The sequence below is a fragment of the Ascaphus truei genome, chromosome 17 (genome assembly GCF_040206685.1).
Source record: "Ascaphus truei isolate aAscTru1 chromosome 17, aAscTru1.hap1, whole genome shotgun sequence".
NCBI lineage: Eukaryota > Metazoa > Chordata > Amphibia > Anura > Ascaphidae > Ascaphus > Ascaphus truei.
Genome location: NC_134499.1, coordinates 2,407,898 through 2,431,911, shown reverse-complemented (window position 1 = coordinate 2,431,911; position 24,014 = coordinate 2,407,898). Strand labels below are relative to the sequence as shown.

The 24,014-nt window shown below is 45.5% G+C and overlaps 1 protein-coding gene across 1 annotated transcript in view; it reads right to left on the bottom strand.

The window, feature by feature from the left end:
- Positions 1 to 9,843: 9,843 nt before the first annotated feature.
- RANGAP1 (Ran GTPase activating protein 1) overlaps positions 9,844 to 24,014 on the bottom strand; it is a 36,714-nt gene continuing 22,543 nt past the window's right edge. The window contains exon 16 of the mRNA XM_075573721.1: positions 9,844 to 12,329. Within this exon, the coding sequence (XP_075429836.1) occupies positions 12,260 to 12,329 (70 nt within the window). The 3' untranslated portion in view covers positions 9,844 to 12,259. The remainder of the gene's footprint in view (positions 12,330 to 24,014) is intronic.

Sequence of the window (24,014 nt, the reverse complement as noted above, 5' to 3'; positions counted from 1 at the left end):
CCCGAATCCTGGACCCCCGATAAGGGTCAAACCAGATAGAGCGGGTCGCGCCATAGGCTTTGCCGGCGGCGGCAGAAACGGCTCAGAAAAATGACTAAGTGAGAAATGCTGAATTTTAGGAATCCATATCTCCGGTTCCGGAGGGTTCAGCGGATCAGGGTTTGGGGTATCTGTAGCCACTGCTCCGGCATCGCTGCAGAACCATCCTTGACCCGCTTGGACCAACCCGACGGAGTATGGACCCCCTTGAAGTTCGGGACTTTTTCCATAGACTTCAATGGCAGAAAACCCCCATTGACTTCAATGGCGGCGATTTGCCATTGAAAGTCTATGGCGGAGCTGCCCGTTGTTTTCAATGGGGATTTAGTGAAAAGCTGAGATTTCTTTTTCAATGGAGATTTTTGTATTAAAATGATTTAATGTGCATTTGTGTAACTCCGGTTTCTTAGGTCGTAGCAAGTCGCTTTTTGGACCATATGGTGTCCCAGTTCTGGCAATGCGAACTGTGAAGTTTGGACCTGCTAAACCTAACGGAACCGGATATTTGAATACGTTTATGTTTTATGCTTAATAGTGTATCTTAAGGTATGGACAAAGACCCAGAGGAAATTCTTTTGGGCCATAAGGTAGCAGATGGCCCTGGGGACGCCGCTATTTCTAGGATTTCAGTGCTGTTCAAAGAGTTTTATCACCCTCACTGTTTATCCGAAGCCCAAACCAGGGCAGGTCTTAAGTGTTCCAGTTAACACCTTTCAACAAAGGTTTTCCTGCCAGAACTCATAATGGTAGACTGGCTGGCATTCCTGATGTAAATGTGGGGCTTCAGAAATGAGACCCCCAGAGTTCTACTGCGCATGTGCCAACTAGCAGGGGGGCATGGGTCAGAATGCTTTCCCACGTTAGTGAGTGGCTGGAGGTAATTGTAAACCAATCCCCTGTGCTTAAGGTTAAGAATAGAAGGAGAAAGGTTTATAAACTGCTGTCCACCCATATATCTTTTGTCTTCGTTTGCTGAATGATATCCTGATTGCTGAGAGAAATGCCATGCAATGTCTTGGGCTGATTGCTGGATGAAACTGCCAGTTCAGATGGGACTGTTTTCATTATTTTCATCTTTTACTTAAGTGTCTATATTTTGCCTGTTATTGTATAATCTGTTGTGTTCACCTTTATCAAGGAATAAAATCACTTTATTATATCTTAAGTCTCGTCCCAGTTCAAACCCAGGTATATATATATTTATATATAGTTTTTTGGTGTAAAATTACAGCCTGTCGCAAGCTCTCGTGACACCCGGATCCTACAGTCTCCCACGTCACCGCACCTCAAATGTTTCCCAATGAAACTGACTGAATGTATTACTACGGAGCTTCAACTGAAACCAGATCGCAAGTCGCGTCTCTCTCCCGCCGCCGCGCAGCCTCGCCATTGGTTGGAAAAATAGCAAAATGTGTGGTGCTCTAACCAAAAGCCTATAAAATGAAATCACAATAGCTTGATTGAAGAATTCTGAGTTATGAACCCCCCAATGGAAGAACATGGGATATACCCCAGACAAAGCAGATAACAGCTCCAGATATAACTCCAATATACAACCGACTAGTGGACTAGGATCCCCACAGTAGTAAGGGACCTCACACTGACGTGATCCAACATATTACATCGGAATGGAGAATGTCCAGATAAGGAAATAATAACTCACTCTGAGTAGGCTTGTCATCCTTGTCATCACTGCTTATGTGTCTTCCTCCACTGATGGGGGGTGTGCATCCTTTTTTCAATAGTCCTGAGAATATGCAGATGGGAAAAAGCAGGCACCAAACACACAGGATCAAAAAAGTGAATAAAGAAAATCCAATGAGAGCTAGTTCCCATAAAAAAATAGTTTAATGGATTCTACAAGAAAAAATATAACAGCATTATGGGGTACAGAGCCCCCCACCAACGCGTTGTTTGTCTCGATTAATTGAATTATTTATTCAATAGTCCCGAATCAACGTTATTTACTCGTATTTTAGAGTTTCGGGAAAAAACGAAAACCCAACAACGAAACACCTAGGTTTTCGAGTTTTTTTTTTTAGGCGACCCGGTATTTTGCTTTCGTGGCCTGGTGCCAGAGGTGTATACCAGCACCCCTCAGCTAGAGTCAGATGCGCTGGCCTCATCTTCTATCTATCTTCTCTTCTATATATACAAGTCAAAAATTGTTTGTGGGTTTGTGACCGGCTGGGCGGTTACATTGCAACACACTAACCCCGCCCCAGTGACATCACAAAGAGCTATCCGCCCCCACTGACATCACGTGATGGCAAATAACTATATAAAAGTAAAAAATTGTTTGTTTGGGGCTTGGCGAAGCATTGGCGTATGGGAGCAGGTACTTTCCCTACTCAGTCTGCATCAGGTGAAACTTGAGCGCCGGGGACCGGGGGGGGGGAGGGGGGCAAAAGGAACATGGCAGCCAGCCACGGGGACCGTGGGAGAAGGAACACCCCTCCCCCGCTACCACCTCCCACAGGCAGCCATCCACGGGACCGGGGGCAGGAGGGGGGGACACCGCGCGAGCAGGAGGAGCAGCAACACACACACACCCATTAATTACCCTTGCAGGTTTGAAGTCCTGGCAGCTCCATCCTGTGTCACGACTGGGTCAGTACACGTGGACATGAAATCACGGGCAACGCCAGGTATATAAGCTACTCTCTAATAAAATTCAAATAACCAATGGCACTAGGCAGGGGTGACCCCTGTCTCCTCTGCTATTTGCACTCTCCATTGAGCCCTTAGCGGCCTCAATCAGACTGAACCCCAACATATCAGGGGTGACTATGGATAACAATAACTATAAAATCTCGCTATTTGCGGACGACATATTTCTGACCCTCTCATGCCCTCTGATCTCTCTCCCAAATCATGTACCAATCCCTCGACTACTGAATTTCGGAAGTATGTCGGACTTCAAAATTAATTACACCAAATCTGTGGCACTAGCGGTCAACTTACCAATGATACAGTCAAGCTCTTAAAACTTAATTTCGATTTTTCATGGCAAACTTATTATATCCCCCATCTTGGAATCAATATTACTAAATCATATGAAACTCTATACAAATTCAACTACCCCAAACTAATTAAAAACCTGAAGAGGGATCTAGAAGCATGGGGTAAATATAATATCTGATGGATAGGCAAAATTGCATCTATTAAAATGAATCTCCTTCCACGTACACAGTACTTTTTCTGCACTCTCCCTATTAAGGTTCCGGTTAGCGAGCTTGAGGACCTCCAATCCAACATCACAAAATGTATATGGAATAGGAAGCGTCCACGGGTCAAAAGAGAGGCACTATATAGACTCATGATAAGGGGGGGCTAGGATACTATCAGGCCTCATAGCAGAGGCAGATTATGCTCTGGAACTCTGAGCCGCAAACGAGGGGCTGCGTGGATAGAGAATATTGGGTCCAAACCAGCAGATATTAAAACTCTCTTATGGTTGACCAAATCTATCAGGCCACCAAATTCTCTCACCCAGTGATTAGACACTCACTGACACTATGGGACTGTTTGAAATTCAAATTCAAACTTACAAAAGCCTGCTTCCCCCATGATCCCACTTTTTGGTAGCCCAGATTTTGACCCAGGCTGACCGATAGGGACATTCCAAGTTTGGAGGACAGCCGGTATTGCCAGAGTGGGAGACCTGTTCACAGATACTGGTATTATGCCTTTTCAAGAATAACAAAAAAAAGAATCTCCCACTCTCAGAAATATTCAGATATCTAAAGGTTAAACGTGTCACTCAGTTTTGCGAGGCGGGTGATCCTCCTACACGCACCTATTTAGAAGCTTTATTTATGTATAGATCTCAAGAGAGGGGCATGATTTCTGCCTTGTATTATTCCCTAATTAGCTTGGGGATAGATAACAAGTATTCCTATATACTAAAATGGGAGGAGGAACTCTGTGAGGTCCTGGATGACGAAGACTGGGATGATATTTGGGAGCCTGCGGCAAAAAGTTCGATCTGCACTGTGGTCAAAGAGAACTCCTATAAATTATTATTTCACTGATATATGACACCAGATAGACTCTACGCGATATTCAACTCCAACTTGCCGGCCTGTTTTAGAGGGTGTGGACAGGTTGGCTCAATGTCACATATCTGGTGGAGCAGCCCGAAACTCGTCCCCCTCTGGAGGCGGGATTACCTACTTATTAACAGACTTCTGAACGTGGAACTGAGACCTGACCCCTGGTCTGCCTTACGAGGCAGACCAGTTCAAGATATGTCAAGAGCCTCAGCCAAACTAATTTTCGACATCATGTCAGCTATGAGATGCTGTATTGTGGCATCCTGGAAAAAACAGGAAGCCCCCTCTCTGTCCATGGTAAAATGCAGAATATTGGCATATCGCTACGATGGAAAAACTCACACCTTTCCTGAGAGAAAGCTGCGACAAATTTTCCCAGACCTGGGACCCATGGTTTGCTAAAGAAGGGGGGCAGAGATATCAGAGAATTGGCTTGGGTGTAGACAAGAGACGATGATCCTCCCGGGTTGGTCTAGCAGAGCCACGACTCAAATGAGCTAAAGTAATAATTATCCAATTTTGAATAATAATAGGTATGACTTGCAGCATACAATAAAAATAAACTTTGATTTTCAGAAATAATGTTACCACCCCCTCCCCCTCATGTAGTTGCATAGTTATGGGATGTTAAGGAGGACCCTAACAATTTGGATATTTGTTATAGGTGGATATTTGGGCCCGAATGTTTGATATCCTTACCGTCCCTATTTTATCTTCTGTATCCCAACTGAAAATTGCCAATAAAAATAAGTTGGGAAAAAAAAAAATCAAAACACAATTTCAGTGCCAAAACGCAAAGAAGTTTGAGTTACAACACGTGTTTTAGCTATTTGCACTTCTATATTTATAGTAACTGTCAATTCCTTGTATGTGCCACTGTGTGTGTGTGTGTGTGCGCGTGTCAGTCAGTGTCTGTGTGTGTCAGTATTTGTTTCTTCAAAGTGTGGCGCACAGCATGTCCTGCAGGCTCTCCTAGCGCTCCCCCACCCCCCTCCGAGGACATGGCGCACAGCGCTCTCCCGCCCCATCCCCCAGTGCTGCTGCGGGGACACGGCGTTCAGCGTTCCCCCCCTGCGGCTGTGCTGTGGGGACATGGCGCACAGCGCTCAGGTGCTGAATACCTGACCTGTTGGTGGCCCTTAAGGACTGGTGTTGGCTACCCCTGGCATACACAGATAGAAATAGACAAAAAAACACAGCGCACAACGCTCATAGTGCATTAAGTATATTAAATCAAAAATTCAATATGGTAAGTAATGTGCGTACATCAAGTTAATTACAAGTGAGCATGTTAGGGGTAAGTTACCCATACACCAACAGATGTCATCAGTGGAAACCGGTTTGGATGTCACCAGCAGGAACCCTCTGTGGTGCCAGGTTCTGTAGCATCAAAAGGGGAGTCTTTTTGAGATAACCACTCCGTGAATAGACAGTGTCCCGTGTTTGCAGTTCACAGAGAAGCAGCCCTGTCTCTAGGACATACACGGCAGCTTCAATCCTCCTCCAAACCTCCGTTGCGGCAGGCATTTCCGGGTTGTGACGTCATCCGTCTAAAGCAGCGCTGCTCGCGTGACTGTCCTCCGGTAGCCAGGTAGATAATGCCAACGGGGTGGGTAACAGGTCTCAGGATACTTGTTTAATCCAACGCGTTTCGAAACCGAACAGGTTTCTTCATCAGGGAATGTAGAATGGTGCAGTAGCTAGCATTAAAATACCCCGCGCTGGTAGCCCATTGGTCCGTCACACGGACTTATTAGCCAATGGGGTAACAGCAGGGGAGAGTCCATATTGAAGAAAAAAACCTATCAACAACAACTTTATTTAACATAATCTAAAATGACATACAGTATTAAAAAAGCAGCGATTCTAAAACGAAAAAGTAGTATTTCTGCAACATATTAGAAAACAACAATTAATAAAGATCTCATATAAATGGAATAAAATATTGGACTGAACCTACGAATTTTCAAAGAAGAAGCACGAACTAAAAACAAGTCCTAAACCAGGGGCACAACCTCTAATCAATATCAACTATAGCAGCTTTCATATTTTTAGATTTGGGATCAATAAATATAGACCTATATACTTATCACTTTACACATATTACTCACATAATTTGACTACTCTAAAAATATATATATATATTGTAAACTTTACATTAAAAAATGTTTATTAAAAGGTTATAGCAAAATATATAAAAAACTAGCTGAGAGACCCGGCGTTGCCCGGGATGTAATGTTCCCGTTCCTCTCTCTCCTCCCCCCTCTCTCTGTTTGTCCCCCATTCACATCAATCCAGTCCCCCCCCTCCCTCCCTCCTTTACAGCTTCATGTAGCGTGTGTGCGTCAGTCACTGTGTGTTTGCTCGCGCGTCAGTGAGTCTGAGGCAGAAACACAAACACACACAGACTGACTGACGCACACACAGTCAGTGTGTGCCTCAGTCAGTGTGTGCGTGCGTCAGTCAGGCTTTGTGTGCGCGTCAGTCAGTGTGTGCGTGCGTGCGGCAGTCAGTCAGTGTGTGCGCGCGGGGCGTCAAAGGCAGGGGGGGGCGTCAAAGGCAGGGGGGGGCGTCAAAGGGAGGGGGGGGGCGTCAAAGGGAGGGGGGGGGCATCAAAGGGAGGGGGGGGGGGGCGTCAAAGGGAGGGGGGGGGGCGTCAAAGGGAGGGGGGGGGGGCGTCAAAGGGAGGGGGGGGGGGCGTCAAAGGGAGGGGGGGGCGTCGTCAAAGGGAGGGGGGGGCGTCGTCAAAGGGAGGGGGGGGGGGGCGTCAAAGGGAGGGGGGGGGGGGCATCAAAGGGAGGGGGGGGGGGGGCGTCAAAGGGAGGGGGGGGGGCGTCAAAGGGAGGGGGGGGGGGCGTCAAAGGGAGGGGGGGGGCGTCAAAGGGAGGGGGGGGGGCGTCAAAGGGAGAGGGGGGGGCGTCAAAGGGAGAGGCGCCCTTTCTCAGTTCCGTTTGGCGCCGGAGGTGGGGAGCGACACCTACCTGTACTTCCGGGCGCCGCCACCGTCTGACTCGGCGCCGCGAGGGAGGAAGGGGGTCCGCCATCTTACGCGCCGCGTGGCAGCTGCGGGAAGCGAGGTGATTTGGAGCGGGGAGGGGGGAGAGGTGATTTGGAGCGGGGAGAGGTGATTTGGAGCGGGGAGAGGTGATGCCGCTGGGGAGGGGGAAGAGGTGATGCCGCTGGGGAGGGGGAAGAGGTGATGCCGCTGGGGAGGGGGAAGAGGTGATGCCGCTGGGGAGGGGGAAGAGGTGATGCCGCTGGGGAGGGGGAAGAGGTGATGCCGCTGGGGAGGGGGAAAAGGTGATTTGGAGAGGGGAGAGAGGTGTGTGTGTGTGTGTGTGTGTTTTATTTATTTTTTTGGACCTTTGGCCCGTCACTCCGCCTCAGGCCAATGAGAGGTGTGGGGGGCGGGCCAAGGGGGTGGTGTGAGTGTGTGAGGCCAATGAGAGGTGTGCGGGGGCGGGCGGGCCAAGGGACCAATGAGATTGCCGCTAGGGACACCGGACATCCAGCAGGCAGGCATGCATGCAGGCAGGCAGGCAGGCAGGCAGGCAGGCAGGCAGGCAAACATACAGTGCTTTCACTAATATAGTATAAGATGACCAATAATTATTATAAAATCAATAAAATCAATAGAGACCAAATATCGATATCCTCGTTTAAACCCCCTGGATGTAGTGTGTTTAATTTGTGTATCCAGAAGATTTCCTGAATTGACAATTCCTTAACCCTATCTCCTCCTCTCCTATTTCTATGTACATGTTTAATGCCTTTGAATAAAAGTGAGGAAGGGTCTTTATTGTGATGCAAAGCATAATGTTTAGATAAACTATGCTGCATGTATCCAATTCTTATATTCCGCAAATGTTCTTGGATCCTTATTTTTAAAAGACGTTTGGTACGTCCCACATATTGCAATGCGCAATATGTGTAAAGTGATAAGTATATAGGTCTATATTTATTGATCCCAAATCTAAAAATATGAAAGCTGCTATAGTTGATATTGATTAGAGGTTGTGCCCCTGGTTTAGGACTTGTTTTTAGTTCGTGCTTCTTCTTTGAAAATTCGTAGGTTCAGTCCAATATTTTATTCCATTTATATGAGATCTTTATTAATTGTTGTTTTCTAATATGTTGCAGTAATACTTTTTCTTTTTCGTTTTAGAATCGCTGCTTTTTTAATACTGTATGTCATTTTAGATTATGTTAAATAAAGTTGTTGTTGATAGGTTTTTTTCTTCAATATGGACTCTCCCCTGCTGTTACCCCATTGGCTAATAAGTCCGTGTGACGGACCAATGGGCTACCAGCGCGGGGTATTTTAATGCTAGCTACTGCACCATTCTACATTCCCTGATGAAGAAACCTGTTCGGTTTCGAAACGCGTTGGATTAAACAAGTATCCTGAGACCTGTTACCCACCCCGTTGGCATTATCTACCTGGCTACCGGAGGACAGTCACGCGAGCAGCGCTGCTTTAGACGGATGACGTCACAACCCGGAAGTGCCTGCCGCAACGGAGGTTTGGAGGAGGATTGAAGCTGCCGTGTATGTCCTAGAGACAGGGCTGCTTCTCTGTGAACTGCAAACACGGGACACTGTCTATTCACGGAGTGGTTATCTCAAAAAGACTCCCCTTTTGATGCTACAGAACCTGGCACCACAGAGGGTTCCTGCTGGTGACATCCAAACCAGTTTCCACTGATGACATCTGTTGGTGTATGGGTAACTTACCCCTAACATGCTCACTTGTAATTAACTTGATGTACGCACATTACTTACCATATTGAATTTTTGATTTAATATACTTAATGCACTATGAGCGTTGTGCGCTGTGTTTTTTTGTCTATTTGTCTAACGTTCTAGGGGGTGCTCTGAGCCATCCCTGGTACCACAGCTGCAGACGCTTCATTCAAAATTGATAAAAATAGGTCACGTATTTCACTTATTTTTTATCACAATTTAATCACTTCACGTGTGTGTTAGAATTTAATAGTTGCGCACTTTCCCTTCACCTTGTCACAGATAGAAATACACTGTTCAATAGAACCAAAAATGGTTGTCCGCCAAACAGATTTAACATTGACGTGGTTTACAAGAGACAGTTTGAGAACCTCTAGGAAAGATAAATGATGTTGCTGGGATTAGGGAAGCAAAATAATAGAACTTCTATCCAAATGTAAAAGATCCTGGCTACATTTATTAAAGCTCTTATTCTGTTCTCGCCCAAGTCTTCAAAGATGAAAATACAAGACAGAAAGATTCTTCTCCATTCATTACAAACATACGTTTATCATCTCGTTTCTCACCCAGATTTGAGCTAATGAAGGGGTCTTAAAAGAAAATATAAATTCATGTGTTTGGGTTTTCTTTTTTCATGGAGTACATTATACAAATATTTATGTCCTAAATTGGACATGTTTCCCTTTACTATTACAGGCCCCGATTCACAGCAGGCTGCTAAGTTTTAGCCTCCGCGCCTATTCATATGAATGGCAGGAAAGACATGCTGCGACTGGGTTCTTCGCACCAGTTTGTGGATCTGTGCCTATGTCCCCAAGTAAACAAAGCCGCTATTCTAGGACCTGTTCACAAAGGAGACTGTGAAGAGTTCCAGGTCCAAAAGGCTGCAAACATCAAATGCAGACAGGCAAATTCTTTCAAAATTAAAGCACGGCTGGGAAATAAAACATGTTACAATATAACCCTTATAAAAAAATTCACACGTCTATTAACTCAGAAGTCTGGATCCATTGTATATTGCAATATTTTTTAATAGCGCAATCTGAAAACTGATGTTTCTTTTTTACATGTCAGACGGGTCTTGTGTCATGGTTCTCCGAGGCAAAGACTCCAATTTTCTTTAACACCATTTGACCTTCATTCTTGCGCTACAAATTCTGAATGAGCAAAGATCTATTTAAGAAAGCCTCTTTATTACAGTAGCGACAAGATCACTAACCCCTTACCAGCAACAACAGGTTAAGTTGCCCAAATATTGAGTTTGTTGTTTTTGGTCACGGAAAACGGTAGTTTTAAGACTTTTTTTTAAAATAGGACTAACATTCAAATTCTGCATTTCTGTAAGAAAAAGTCCGCTTTCTAAACCCCAAGACTGGCTTTACATGCCATGGGGTCAAAGACCAATTCCCATTGGGTAACAGAGGTCCACTATAAAAGGAATTTCTAGTGAAGACCTCTGAATACACAAACCAGGTGTGCTTCTGTGGGCAGAACATCGTGACCCAATATGCTATGCAAAAGCTAAAATGGCCAACTTATCACATTGTAAATAGCAAAGGATAGTGTAGTCCTTAAACGGAAGTAAACCCACTTGTGTTAAGATGACATTTTTCGATACTATGGGGGAATGTACACAATTGTAACTGCAGTGCAGACAGAGGGCAGCTCAGGCATTTTCTTAGCGTGTGTATTATTCTTGGTAGATTATTTTTAAAGTAGCAATGTGGCTCCCTTTATATTAAATACCATGATGTATTTGCCCATTTATTAAAGTAACAGTCAGGCTCTCTATTAAAATAATCTGAAACTCCTGTGATTACAATGCAGGAACTTCAGGGGGTTACAATTCTTGGGCACTCCAGCGATATACACTCAGCAGAAAGGCTCCTCGCAGATGTTAAGCCACCGGGAGGTAAACTGTTTCTCAAGTTATTAAATCAAGAACCAGTCTATTCTCCCTCAATTACAGGAGTGGCAACTCCCATCCTCAAGGGGCACCTCAAAAATATCCCTTCAGCACAGGTGGCACAGTCAATGACTGCACCCCCTGTGCTGAAGCACGGGTGGCCTTTGAGGACTGGAGTTGGCCACCCATACTCTATTACTACTATACACTAATATATACTCTTAAAGTGTTCTGGTAACCTAATCCCCTAACAGTGGCGACTCCGTGGCAGCTGGTTTCAGACTTCACGCCGACTTTAGAATACAGTATAATAGAAATATTTTCACTGTAATCTGGGAGTAATAATCTGCTGAGACTAAATATATCTCATCTCCTTGCGCCCCCCGTCCCCCCTACATTTGTGGCAGGGCATCAATATGCTACAATTTGCAATTCCTTAAAAAGTTACAACTCCACACTGGCCAAATACCAACATACTCACAAGAAGTTTTCCTCAGTGTGCACTAAAAGCCACCCGGTAGTTACAGACGGTGCGGGGATTCATGCTCAATCATTTCATTGTCGCAGTTTGGCAATCTTCCTAGAGTGCAAAGTATTTTTTGCAGAATGGACATTACTTAGACGGGGGAAAAAAAGAACTGTGCTTACGTGATGAAGTTGCCACCTGTAAAACCACGGCACATAGTGCAAATTTAATAAGGATATATATATATTTTTGGGCCGCCTCCATATGTATTATTTGCAGTACAACTTTATTTCTTAGACACTTTGGTCCTTGTTCTGTAAAGTGCGCCGGCACCAAACCGACGTGCACAGAAAGCCGTGGTAACTTCATCACGGCTGCCTGTGTACTAGCACAGGGGGCTCAAGTCCCCCCCAACAGGTCAGGTTTTTAGGATACCCCAGTTTTAGGGTCTGATTGAGCTACCTGTGCTGAAACAGGGATAGCATGCAAACCTGACCTGTTGGGGAGGAGGGGGCCTTGAGGACTGAAGGTGAACTCCACTGCGCTAGCACACGTTACAGAATAAGGGCAGCACAAGGGTTAAAAATGGCAGTTAACCCTATCAGAACTGGAAGAGGTTGTAATACTCTGCAGCATTGATCAGCTACGGCGCGGGCGACATCTCCACTCTACTTCACTGCGCTCCCAACACGTTCCTACTCAAGGAAGAAGAAAAATGAGACTCTGCTCTTCAGGCAGCCAAGTAGCACAAATATTCCTCATTTCAAACTTGCGAAATTGCACAGGTCTGCAAGAAATGTTCAGTTATGAGTTTTTTTTCCCTGAGGTCCAAAACAAGGTAGCTGAAGTAGCAAGTATAATAATAAAATATACATATAAGAGGCGTTCTTCAGGAGTTGTAAACAGAAAGACTGGAAGGGGCGATCTGTATTGGAGGAAGAGCTTGTTCTCCAGGTGAGAGCTGCAGTCCCTACCAAGTCCTCGCCATCGTTTCCCCTCCTAGGTGAACACAAGCGCTTTGTTGAGCAGTCCGGGTTCGGTCGGGAGAAGTTACACGTTATGAAGGGTTTGCAGGAGAGTGTGTCGGGCGAGGGAGTTCGATTCCAGTAAACGGTTGGGCCTGCAGAGACAGAGAGCGACAGATTAACTGCATTGTATGTCCAGGAGAAATGTGTTAAGTATCCCATGATGAGAGAGAAATAAAAACAGGCATCCCACACCTATTCGTATCAAATCAATGAGGGGGGGGGGTTCACTTAACCCTATTAACGCCAGAGGCATCTTTCATTTTTAGCATCAGTAGTCATGCCTGCTTAGTCCTAAGGCTAAGGCCCCGCTCCCAGAGTCAGCGCGCCCGCACTGCAGACAGGCGGTGCGCTGACATACACAGACCGCGATATGCAGTCTGTAGGGAGCGGGAGCATTGACAGGGAGGGGGGGCGTGGCTTGAGCGGAGGGACCCGCTACTCTCCCCCCCCTCCCTCCACGGGCTCGGGCTGGAGCTGCTGATTGAAGGTAAGCAACACACACACACGAAGGCACACACACACACACACACGCAGGCACTCACACACACACACACACGAAGGCACACACACACACACACACGCAGGCACTCCCACACGCAGGCACTCATACAGACAGAGGCAGGCACTCACGCACTCAGACACACACCATACACACATACACACACACACACACACTCAGACAGGCACGCTGCTGTCACTCCACACTCCTCCCCGCTCCCCGAAGCCTCACCTCCTCCCGAAGCCTCCCCTCCCCATTGGCTTACAGCCACACCACGTGACGCATCAACGCTAGGGAACACCATTTTCTTGTGTCCCATAGCGGCTGACGCGCCACAGCGTGTAGTGCGCTGTGCCGCCAGGGGGGACCGGGACCGGCTCGGGAGGATTCCCCTGCTGGTGGGGAACTCGCGTGTGGCCGCCCGCGCCAACGAGCGCAGCGGGACCGAGGCCTTAGGCTGCGCTTATAGTGCCGGCGACGTCGCTTCAAAACAAATGCATTGAATCTGTGGCATGCACTTATAGTAGGGGCGACGGAGCGACGAAGAGACATGAATCTCTGTAGTCAGTAGAATTTGATTTTTACAGAGACGGTCTCCTCATGTGACAGGCTGTAACCAAATCAGATAGCTTCTGATCTGATGCAGGGAGAGGGGAAATGTGTCTGTGTGTGAGTGCAGGGAGAGGGTGTGTGTGTGTGTGAGGGGGGATTGTGTGTGTGTATTTGTGTGGGATTGTGAGTGTGTGTGATTGATTGTGTGGGTTTGTGTGTGTGGGAGGGGGGATTGTGTGGGAGGGGGGATTGTGTGTGTGTGTGTGTGTGTGTGATTGTGTGTTTGTGAGTGATTGTGTTTGTGTGGGGGTGGATTGTGTGTGTGTGATTGTGTGTGTGTGGGGGGGGGGTTGTGTGTGTGGGATTGTGTGTGAGATTGTGTGTGTGTGTGTGAGATGAGGGCCAGCAGCAGAAATCATGGTGCCCAGGACAAATGAAAAGGAGCAGACCCCCCCCCCAACCCATAGCGCACCTACCATGGAAATATTTTTTTAGCGCGTAACTTTTACTTAACCCCCCAATACATACAAAAACACCCCACTCCCCCCAATACATCTACAAATATACCCCACTCCCCCCCAATACATCTACAAATATACCCCACTCCACCCCAATACATCTACAAATATACCCCACTCCCCCCAATACATCTACAAATATACCCCACTCCCCCAATACATATATAAAATACACCCCCAGTACATATACATATCAGGCTTGCCTTGGGGATTATCACAGCCGGTGGCTGCAGGGGGAGGGCGGTGTGGTGGTGGTGGGGGGCCGGTGGCTGGCGATGGGGGGTGGGGGATGTTGGCGGGGGCCCAGCGGCTGGAGCGACTGCGGGGGGCTGGCGGTGTCAGGGGCCCGGCTGCAGGCACCTCTCAGTCCCACAATGGCTGCTCGTATGTACGCCGGGCCTCCCTCTCACGCCGGCGAGGCGGAAGCATAGCCCAGCTGACTTCCAGCGCTGCCGACCCGGCACCGGGTGCAGCGTTTTATTATTGGGGTTGTATTTTTATATGTATGGGGGGGTTGGGGGTGTATTTTTATATGTATGGGGGGGTTGGGGGTGTATTTTTATATGTATGGGGGGGTTGGGGGTGTATTTTTATATGTATGGGGGGGTTGGGGGTGTATTTTTATATGTATTGGGGGGTTGGGGGTGTATTTTTATATGTATTGGGGGGTTGGGGATATATCTTTATATGTATTGGGGGGTTGGGGGTGTATTTTTATATGTATTGGGGGTTGGGGGTGTATTTTTATATGTATTGGGGGTGTATTTTTATATGTATTGGGGGGTTGGGGGTGTATTTTTATATGTATTGGGGGGTTGGGGTGTATTTTTATATGTATTGGGGGGTTGGGGGTGTATTTTTATATGTATTGGGGGGTTGGGGATATATCTTTATATGTATTGGGGGGTTGGGGGTGTATTTTATATGTATTGGGGGTTGGGGGTGTATTTTTATATGTATTGGGGGTGTATTTTTATATGTATTGGGGGGTTGGGGGTGTATTTTTATATGTATTGGGGGGTTGGGGGTGTATTTTTATATGTATTGGGGGGTTGGGGGTGTATTTTTTTTTTTTTTTATATAACTTCAAGTTTATTGGAATATTTTCAATATAAATAGCATCGCAATACAAATAACCCGAACATTCACAGTATTACATTCATGTACGATACTGCTACATTCTCCTTCTGGAGCCACAAGAGTTCATGCGTTGCACATGGTATTTCTAAAACCAGTTGGGATATTTATGTAGGTTAAACTTGGGGGAACAACACACAAAGAAAAAAAAAAAAAAAAAAGTAAATTAAGGCGGGGGAGGGTGGGAAGGAAGGAAGGGGATGGGGGGGGGGGGGGCGCGGGCACGCTGCACTGCCACTTTCCCATAGGTGGCTGGTAGATTTACTATACACCGTTTGTTTGCCGACTTCGAGGGCCGCCCAGAGTGTTCACGTGGTGTGTCCTCAACTAGGTCTCGTTGTCCGTTCCGCTTACTTTGTACGAGAATGCACTTGGAATAATCACTGCCATATCGTGGCAACCTCGATCCCCGGGATGTCTGTCTGTGCCAACCAAGGCGTCCAGACTTTTAGATATTTTTCGCCAGTGTCATTGACCAGACTCGTCAATTTCTCCATCTGGCAGATGTACCATAATCGATTCCTAATTTTTGGGATATTTGGGGTCTCTGGTTGTTTCCACATAGCTGCGATCTCGCACCTCGTTGCTGTTGCAAAATGTGCAACTAGTTTATTACCTGCTTTTGAAAGACCCTTCCATGGTCTGTTCAATAGGAACAGCCACGGATCAGGGGGAATTGTGAGGTCAAAAATCCTCTGGATCCAATGTCTAATTTCATCCCACAGGTGTGAGATCCGAGGGCAAGACCACAGCATGTGCAACAGGTCCGCCGATTCTCCGCACTGTTTGGGACACAGCGGGGAGTATCCTGTGACAAACCTTGATAATTTTAATGGGGTGAGGTACCACCTCATCAATACTTTATATGCATTCTCCTTCAAAGTAGTGCATATGGAGCTCTTGGCAGTAGCCTCTATTATAGCCGTCCAGTCATCCTCCTCCAATTCCTCCCCAATATCTGTTTCCCATCTAAGTTGGTATGTCAGTTTCTGTCGTTGCTGTGAGCTCCCAGAACCGACCACTTCTCTATAGATCTGCGATGTAAGTCCCTGTGTGTCTGTTTTCGTCAGACAGAGCTTTTCGAATGTGGTTAATGGTGGGAAGGGGGAGTTTTTGGCGAAGAACGCTCGTATCTGGAGGTAGCGAAAAAATTCGGAATGTGGGATGTTTTTGTCAGATCTGATTTGTTCCAATGATTTAACTCTGTTCGTTATACCCCCCAGATCTCTTAACCTAAGATATCCATATTTTTTCCAGGGCCCTGCGGCATTTGCCACTAGTCCCGGTGCAAAGTTAGGGTTGCCCCACAAGGGGGCCATCATAGAGCGCCTTGTGGTCAGGGTATGTTTATATTTTGTGGCCTCCCATACCGACAGTGAGTTGGCCACCGATGAGAGCGGTCGTTCAGCCCATTTAATAGCTGTTTTGGGTAACCATAACAAATTCTCTATCTCTAGTGGGGCACAAGCCCTCTTTTCCAGATCCACCCATCTTTTCCGATCGGGGTTGGTCTGCCATTGTGTGAGTTGACACAATTGCGCCGCTTTGTAGTAAGAGACCAGGCAAGGTACCGCTAGGCCTCCTGTCCGTGTGGTTTTTTTCATAATTGTCTTATTTACTCTCGGTTTTTCCCCTCCCCAGATAAATTCAGAGATATCAGACTGAAGTGAGAGTATATCCTTCAGTCTAAGTGGCACTGGTAGAGTCTGAAACAAATATAGGATACGGGGGAGGAGATTCTGGGGGTGTATTTTTATATGTATTGGGGGTTGGGGGTGTATTTTTATATGTATTGGGGGTTGGGGGTGTATTTTTATATGTATTGGGGGTGTATTTTTATATGTATTGAGGCGTTGGGGGTGTATTTTTATATGTATTGGGAGGTTGGGGGTGTATTTTTATATGTATTGAGGCGTTGGGGGTGTATTTTTATATGTATTGAGGCGTTGGGGGTGTATTTTTATATGTATTGGGGGTTGGGGGTGTATTTTTATATGTATGGGGGGGTTGGGGGTGTATTTTTATATGTATTGGGGGGTTGGGGGTGTATTTTTATATGTATTGGGGGGTTGGGGATGTATTTTTATATGTATTGGGGGGTTGGGGGTGTATTTTTATATGTATTGGGGGTGTATTTTTATATGTATTGGGGGGTTGGGGGTGTATTTTTATATGTATTGGGGGGTTGGGGGTGTATTTTTATATGTATTGGGGGGTGGGGGTGTATTTTTATATGTATTGGGGGCTGGGGGTGTATTTTATATGTATTGGGGGTTGGGGGTGTATTTTTATATGTATTGGGGGTTGGGGGTGTATTTTTATATGTATTGGGGGTTGGGGGTGTATTTTTATATGTATTGGGGGTTGGGGGTGTATTTTTATATGTATTGGGGTGTATTTTTATATGTATTGAGGCATTGGGGGTGTATTTTTATATGTATTGGGGGTTGGGGGTGTATTTTTATATGTATTGGGGGTTGGGGGTGTATTTTTATATGTATGGGGGGTTTGGGGTGTATTTTTATATGTATTGGGGGTGTATTTTTATATGTATTGGGGGGTTGGGGGTGTATTTTTATATGTATTGGGGGGTTGGGGGTGTATTTTTATATGTATTGGGGGTTGGGGGTGTATTTTTATATGTATGGGGGGTTTGGGGTGTATTTTTATATGTATTGGGGGTGTATTTTTATATGTATTGGGGGGTTGGGGGTGTATTTTTATATGTATTGGGGGTTAAGTAAAAGTTACGCTAATATTTGTTTTTCCATGCTGGTGCGCTACGGGTTGGGGGGGATGCTCCTTTCATTTGTCCTGGGCCCCATGATTTCTGTTGGCGGCTCTGATTGTGTGTGTGTGTGTGTGTCAAGTGAAACACACTATATGAACAACTTTAAAATAGTAAATGCTCCTATAATTTAAAGTAAAAGTACTATAAATTCAGCATACAAACAGAAATTACAACTCCTCTCCATTTCAGCCTTCCCCCTTGCTCTTGTCCCCACCCCTCTGCCTTCCGTCACTCCCTTTGTAGCTAGAGCCGTCTCCCAAACTCAAATTACAACTTTCGCTTGGGCTACGGAGATGGGAGGCGTCATCCGTAGCCGGCACTATAAGCGCAGCCGAAGGATTATCTTATTACATGAGAAATTCGTCTTTTTTTGATCAATACACATCAATTGAGTCTCTGGATACTGGCAGTTATCACTTGCTATACACACAGACCCAAGGAGGTCCAAAAGAATCCTACGATAAGCACTTGCTGTGGATATCAAAGTAGTGACCATATAAGTCCTAGAGATAATCAATAACCTTGATAACCATTAATGATTTTGGGTGGATGACCCAACTAATGCACAATCTCCTATATGGATCATGTAAGATACGGACGAAAAATAATAAAACGTTATTGAAATCAGAATATTTAAAAATGCATGTGAATATTTACAGTGATAATGAATAAAAACCACATACATGAACGAAGGGGAGAGGCGGCTAGCCTGAGCTTGAAATATAGTGAGCGTGAAGGCAAGCACCAGCACACACATCACGCTATATACACCTATGTAACGTGTATGGATATGCTGCACATTCAGTCAAGTGATAATAATACCATCAATATCACATTGTCCCAAACCACATTGGTGGATGTATCAACAGGGGTGACACTAGAAACTTAGCAGTGTGCATGCAGATGGGGAATACCGGATATAGATGTAACAGATTGCCAGCACATGAATATAAAGCGAGTACATCCCATATATGTAACCATATAACACCCAGCCTGCAGTAGGTGCAAATGGCTGTAGTCACATAACTATCTTAAAGAATATATAGATAGCTGACTCAACATGTATCTACAAGAGTATACAGGGGACCGATGGTGTCCCATATATGCGCTATAAAAGCTGGTAGTAAGCGCCTATATGGTGAAAGAGGCAATAGTAATCAGCGCATAACAACCTGGTAAGTAACTTATAACTTATAGTATCAAATGTATCCACCTCAGGAGTACTCTGTACAAAGTGAGTAAAGTTACATGCGGACAACAGTAACGATGTAGTCAAGGCTGGAACTGTCACTCTGAATCGCTAATACTGGCTGTGTATCTGAGAGCTCAAGCCGCCATTTCCCTATGACATCAGCGATTCCCCGATGCCGTTTTGCGTGACGCGCCACGCTTCATCAGGAGGAGGAGGAGTGCAGTTAGTCTCCATGCTACCTTAAGTAGCATATCCACGTAGGTGTGGACCCGCTGCAGCCAATGAAATGTCTGCAGTTATATAATGCCTCATCTGGTATGCGAGTCCAAAAGGAATCAATTGATTATAATCAACAGTCTGAAGCACAATTGCAGTCACATTATTTCATTCAAGAGGAACATCTTCAATCTGTCATACTGTTTTAGAGTTATATTATATGATGTTCTTACCCCTATGTATCCATCTGTCTTAGGGATATATCGAAGCGCAAGAAAGGGTGGTCACATATTGTGAATGCACGTGTAACAGATATCTATGCACATGTAGAGAATATTTCACAGAATCCAGTAACATACATTTCTCCAAAATTAGCAACAGTTGTAATAGATATATCTATATGTATTATGCGACATGCACATACCAGCCCTCTAGGACTCAACGAGGGATTCATCTACTCACCCTTCCTATAGAGGGTTTAGAGTAGTCATCCTACTATAATCCCTTTGATCACACACGTTTTTAACTCCTCCCTCTGCTCTGGTACCTTTCCCTCCCTCAAACATGCAACAGACATACCATTACTCAAAAACAGCAAGCTTGACCCAACCCGTCTTTCTAATTAACCATCGGCCTGTCTCCATCCTGCCTTTTGCCTCTCAACTCCTTGAAGTCTTGTATTCTCTCGCTTGCTCCATTTTCTCAACACATACTCTCTCCGAGACCCTCTACAATCTGGCTTCCGCACTGCTCCCTCCACTGAAACAGCCCTCACTAAAATAACTAATGACCTATATGCTGCCAAAGACAGAGGTCATTGCACTCTTCTCATACTACTCGACCTCTCTGCAACATTTGATACTCTGGACCACCCTCTTCTTCACATTCTCCATACTCTTGGCATTCGTAACAAAGCTCTATCCTGGATCTCCCTTTACCTCTCCCATCGTACTTTCAGCATCTCTTCTGCTAACACCTTCCCCTCCTCTATCGACCTCTCTGTAGGTGTACCCCAGGGCTCTGTCCTGGGACCGCTCCTCTTTTCTCTGTAAACATTCTCTCTATGTGACCTAATCACATCTTTTGAGTTCAAATATCACCTCTATGCTGACGACACACAAACTTACTTTTCAACCCCTGCCCTTACACCTGTTGTACAGACGAAAGTTTCTGAATGTCTCTCTGCGATATCATCCTGGATGCCACTCCGCCGACTTAAACTTAACATGGCAAAAACAGAGCTCCTCATACTTCCTCCCAAACCTGGCCCCACTACCTCCTTCCACATTACTATTGGAAGTTCAGTCATACACCAAGAAGTGCAAGCATGATCCTAGGGGGGTCACTCTCGACTCCTCTCTCATCTAAAACCTGCTGCTTTTTCCTCCGCACAATTACAAAGATACGCCGTTTCCTCTGCTGCTCGACTGCTAAAACTCTGACGCAGACCCTCATTCTCTCCCGTCTTGATTACTGTAACCTCCTGCTGTCCGGCCTTCCTGCCTCTCACCTGTCTCCCCTACAATCTATCCTAAACGCTGCTGCCAGAATCACTCTACTCTTTCCTAAATCTGTCTCAGCGCCTCCCCTCCTGAAATCCCTCTCCTGGCTTCCTATCAAATCATGTATCACACATTCAATTCTCCTCCACACTTTTAAAGCTTTACACTCTTCTGCCCCTTCTTACATCTCAGCTCTAATTTATCGCTGTGCACCATCCCGACTCTTGCGTTCTGCTCATGGATTTCTTCTCTCTAACCCCCTTGAATCTAAAGCCCTCTCACTGACTGCTCCACACCTCTGGAATGCCCTTCCCCTCAATACCTGACTAGAACCCTCTCTACCCACCGTGAAACACACCTGCTTAACTAAGCATATGAGTAGGTCCGTGCCTAACACTATACACCTGATACATAAAACTTGGCACCTTGCAGATGCACTTACCAGTATGCCCTCCTACCAATTAGATTGTAAGCTCTTTGGAGCAGGGATTCCTTTTCCTAAATGTTAATCTATGTCTAGAGCACTTATTCCCATGATCTGTTGTTATTTGTATTATTTGTTATTTATATGATCGTCACGTGTATTACTGCTGTGAAGCGCTATGTACATTAATGGCGCTATATAAATAAATACATACATCTTTAAGTCTGTGCTGGTGCTTGCCTTCACGCTCACTATATTTCAAGCTCAGGCTAGCCGCCTCTCCCCTTCGTTCATGGAGGTATTTTTATTCATTATTACTGTAAATATTCACATGCATTTTTAAATATTCTGATTTCAATAACATTTTATTATTTTTCGTCCGTATCCTACATGATCCATATAGGAGGTTGTGCATTAGTTAGGTCATCCACCCAAAATAACCAATGGTGATCAAGGCTACTGATATCTCTAGGATTTAGGCTGCGCTTATAGTGCCCGGCGACGGCGCGCCAAAACAAATACATTGGATCCGTCGCATGCGCTTATAGTAAGCGCGACGGCGACGGAGAAACAGAGCTGCAAAAAATGTTGAAGCCACTGAAATTTGATTTTGGGAGCGACAGTCGCCACATGGGACTCTACACCAATTACAGAGCGTCTACTGCACCCTGCCCACCCCCTTTGTGATGTCACTGGCGTTGTCGCCAGCGACGTCGCTCCAAACCTAAGTGCAACGTTCGCCAGTGACGACGGGTGAGGTCATCGGTCGCATCGCCGTCACTATAAACGCGGCCTTAAATGGTGACTACTTTGACATCCACAGCGAGTGCATATCGTAGGTTCTTTTGGACCCCCTTGGGTCTTAGTGTATAACTATTGATATATCCTACTTGCACCCGGATTTAAATATAATATTTCACTTTTACTCTCCCTTCTCCCATTTTTTGTATGGCTGTAATAGGTTGAGCGGTTAGGTCTTCGCTGTGGTTAGTAATCATCACTGACTGCTTCCATCTACAAGTCCAACGCCTTTTTAAAGCAGCAGTTCAAGCAATATCCTACATGTGTTTTTTTTTTTTTTTTTTAAATCAGTTCTGTACTATGAGAAAATACTTGTAGCATTTAAAGAAAATAAAAACAATTTTAAAGACATTTTGAATGCATTCTAATGTAACAAGCATTTTTGTTCCTATAGCAACCATATACAAAGTCACTTCCCCTTCTGAAACCGCATCACCTTTTTGAGCCTGCCCTCTCTAGCAGTGAACCAATGGAATCTAGTGCCTGCCTGGTCACATGATCTTCCTGACATAACTTCGGCTGTCAGTGCAGCAGAAGATTACCCAAGATGCATTTAGTGAACCCCCAGCCGAATTTTAGAGATCGATTACAGGAGAACGGATCGATCAGCAATTTAGCTAATCACTTGTCAGTGTGCAGATTGTGTTGATGCACATATTGAATTACTTTATTTATTTATTTTAAACGACACCTTGAACTGCAGCTTTAAATCCATTGACTCCTAAAAATTTCTATCCAAGACGTTCAAACAGCCAAATGTGGATTCTGGAATGCACTCTCATTCTGCCACGCTGGTGTGGGTTATTGGGATGAACTCCTCTTGGAAAGTTGGATCAAATGCAATGGAGTAATTGTCAGGAAACGCTGGGGGACAGAGACAATACGCACCGCCTAATTGTTCCTCTGTTACTGGCCTTCTGACAGACAAGGTCACGTCTCCCAATAACAGAAGGTCTCACAACACTACTCAGCACATCTTGTCCACCCCCATAAAATCAGTGCTTTGCCACCTATTAAAAACTGTGGAACCCATTACAAAGTTGCTTGTGACTCAGAAGCCCAAAGATTTCTCATGACTTTGTACAACACCAACCCATTTATCCTACAGTATGTACGCAAATATATTAGTATTGTGGTAAAACAGGGGTGGCCAACTCCAGTCCTCAAAGGCTTTCAGCCTATCGCAGCATCAGCACAGGTGGCTCAGTCTATGAGTTGGCCACCCCTGTGGTAGAACATATATTTTCTAAAGACACTAACCGTTATATATAATGTAGAAAGCTATATCAGAAGTGCAGCATTTAATAATAAAATAATATTACATCAGGTCTTGAATAAAATATCCACCATTACCAAATGTGATTTCCAATTTCCAGGAACACAACACCTGGTAAATCTCGTGGGTCCCTCCAGTTCCACGGAACTGATTGAAAACCCAGTCGGACCATAGCGGTAATATCCAGCAAATTGCTGCAGTCGGCTAATACAGTCGCATTGAACATGTACTGCGGACGAGGTGTTGCATCTAGCTTAAAGCAGCAATCCTGCTAGCCTTTTTATTTTTTAGTTATATGATTGAAGTAGGGGGTCTCCGAATCTGTACGGCGTTAATTTCTGGGGATGCCGGCAGTAACTCTGGCTGGGCTATCGAAATGGCGAATTTAAAGCGTTCACAACACACGGGCCAATTAGAAGCCATGACGTCATCCCTTGCAGATTTGACCGGGACATTTAAGCCTGCGAATCTGCTACCTGCACCTCCAACGAGGTAAGTATCTCGGGAAGCAGGGGGTCCCTGGAGCCGAAATTAACAATTTTAGCTCTGAAAACACCCCGTTTCCCACGTCGTAGGAATTTTTTGATAGGGGGGGGGGGGGGAGGGCTGGAGAGAATATATGCTCCTTTGAGGAGGCAATCTCAGCTGGTTTGTTTTTTCCCTTCATTTTTTTAATTTCATTTTTTCTTCATTTCAGCTCCAGGGACCCCTGCTCCCAGATGTACAGTAGGGCCCCGCTTCTCGGCAAGCCACCAATTCGGCGGTTCTGTTTTATCACTGCAGTCATGTTTCCAAGCATGCGCCGAAGGGGGCCGCAGAGATTGCGCATGTGCAGAGGGGGCATTCTGGGACAGCGTAGGAGGTAGGGG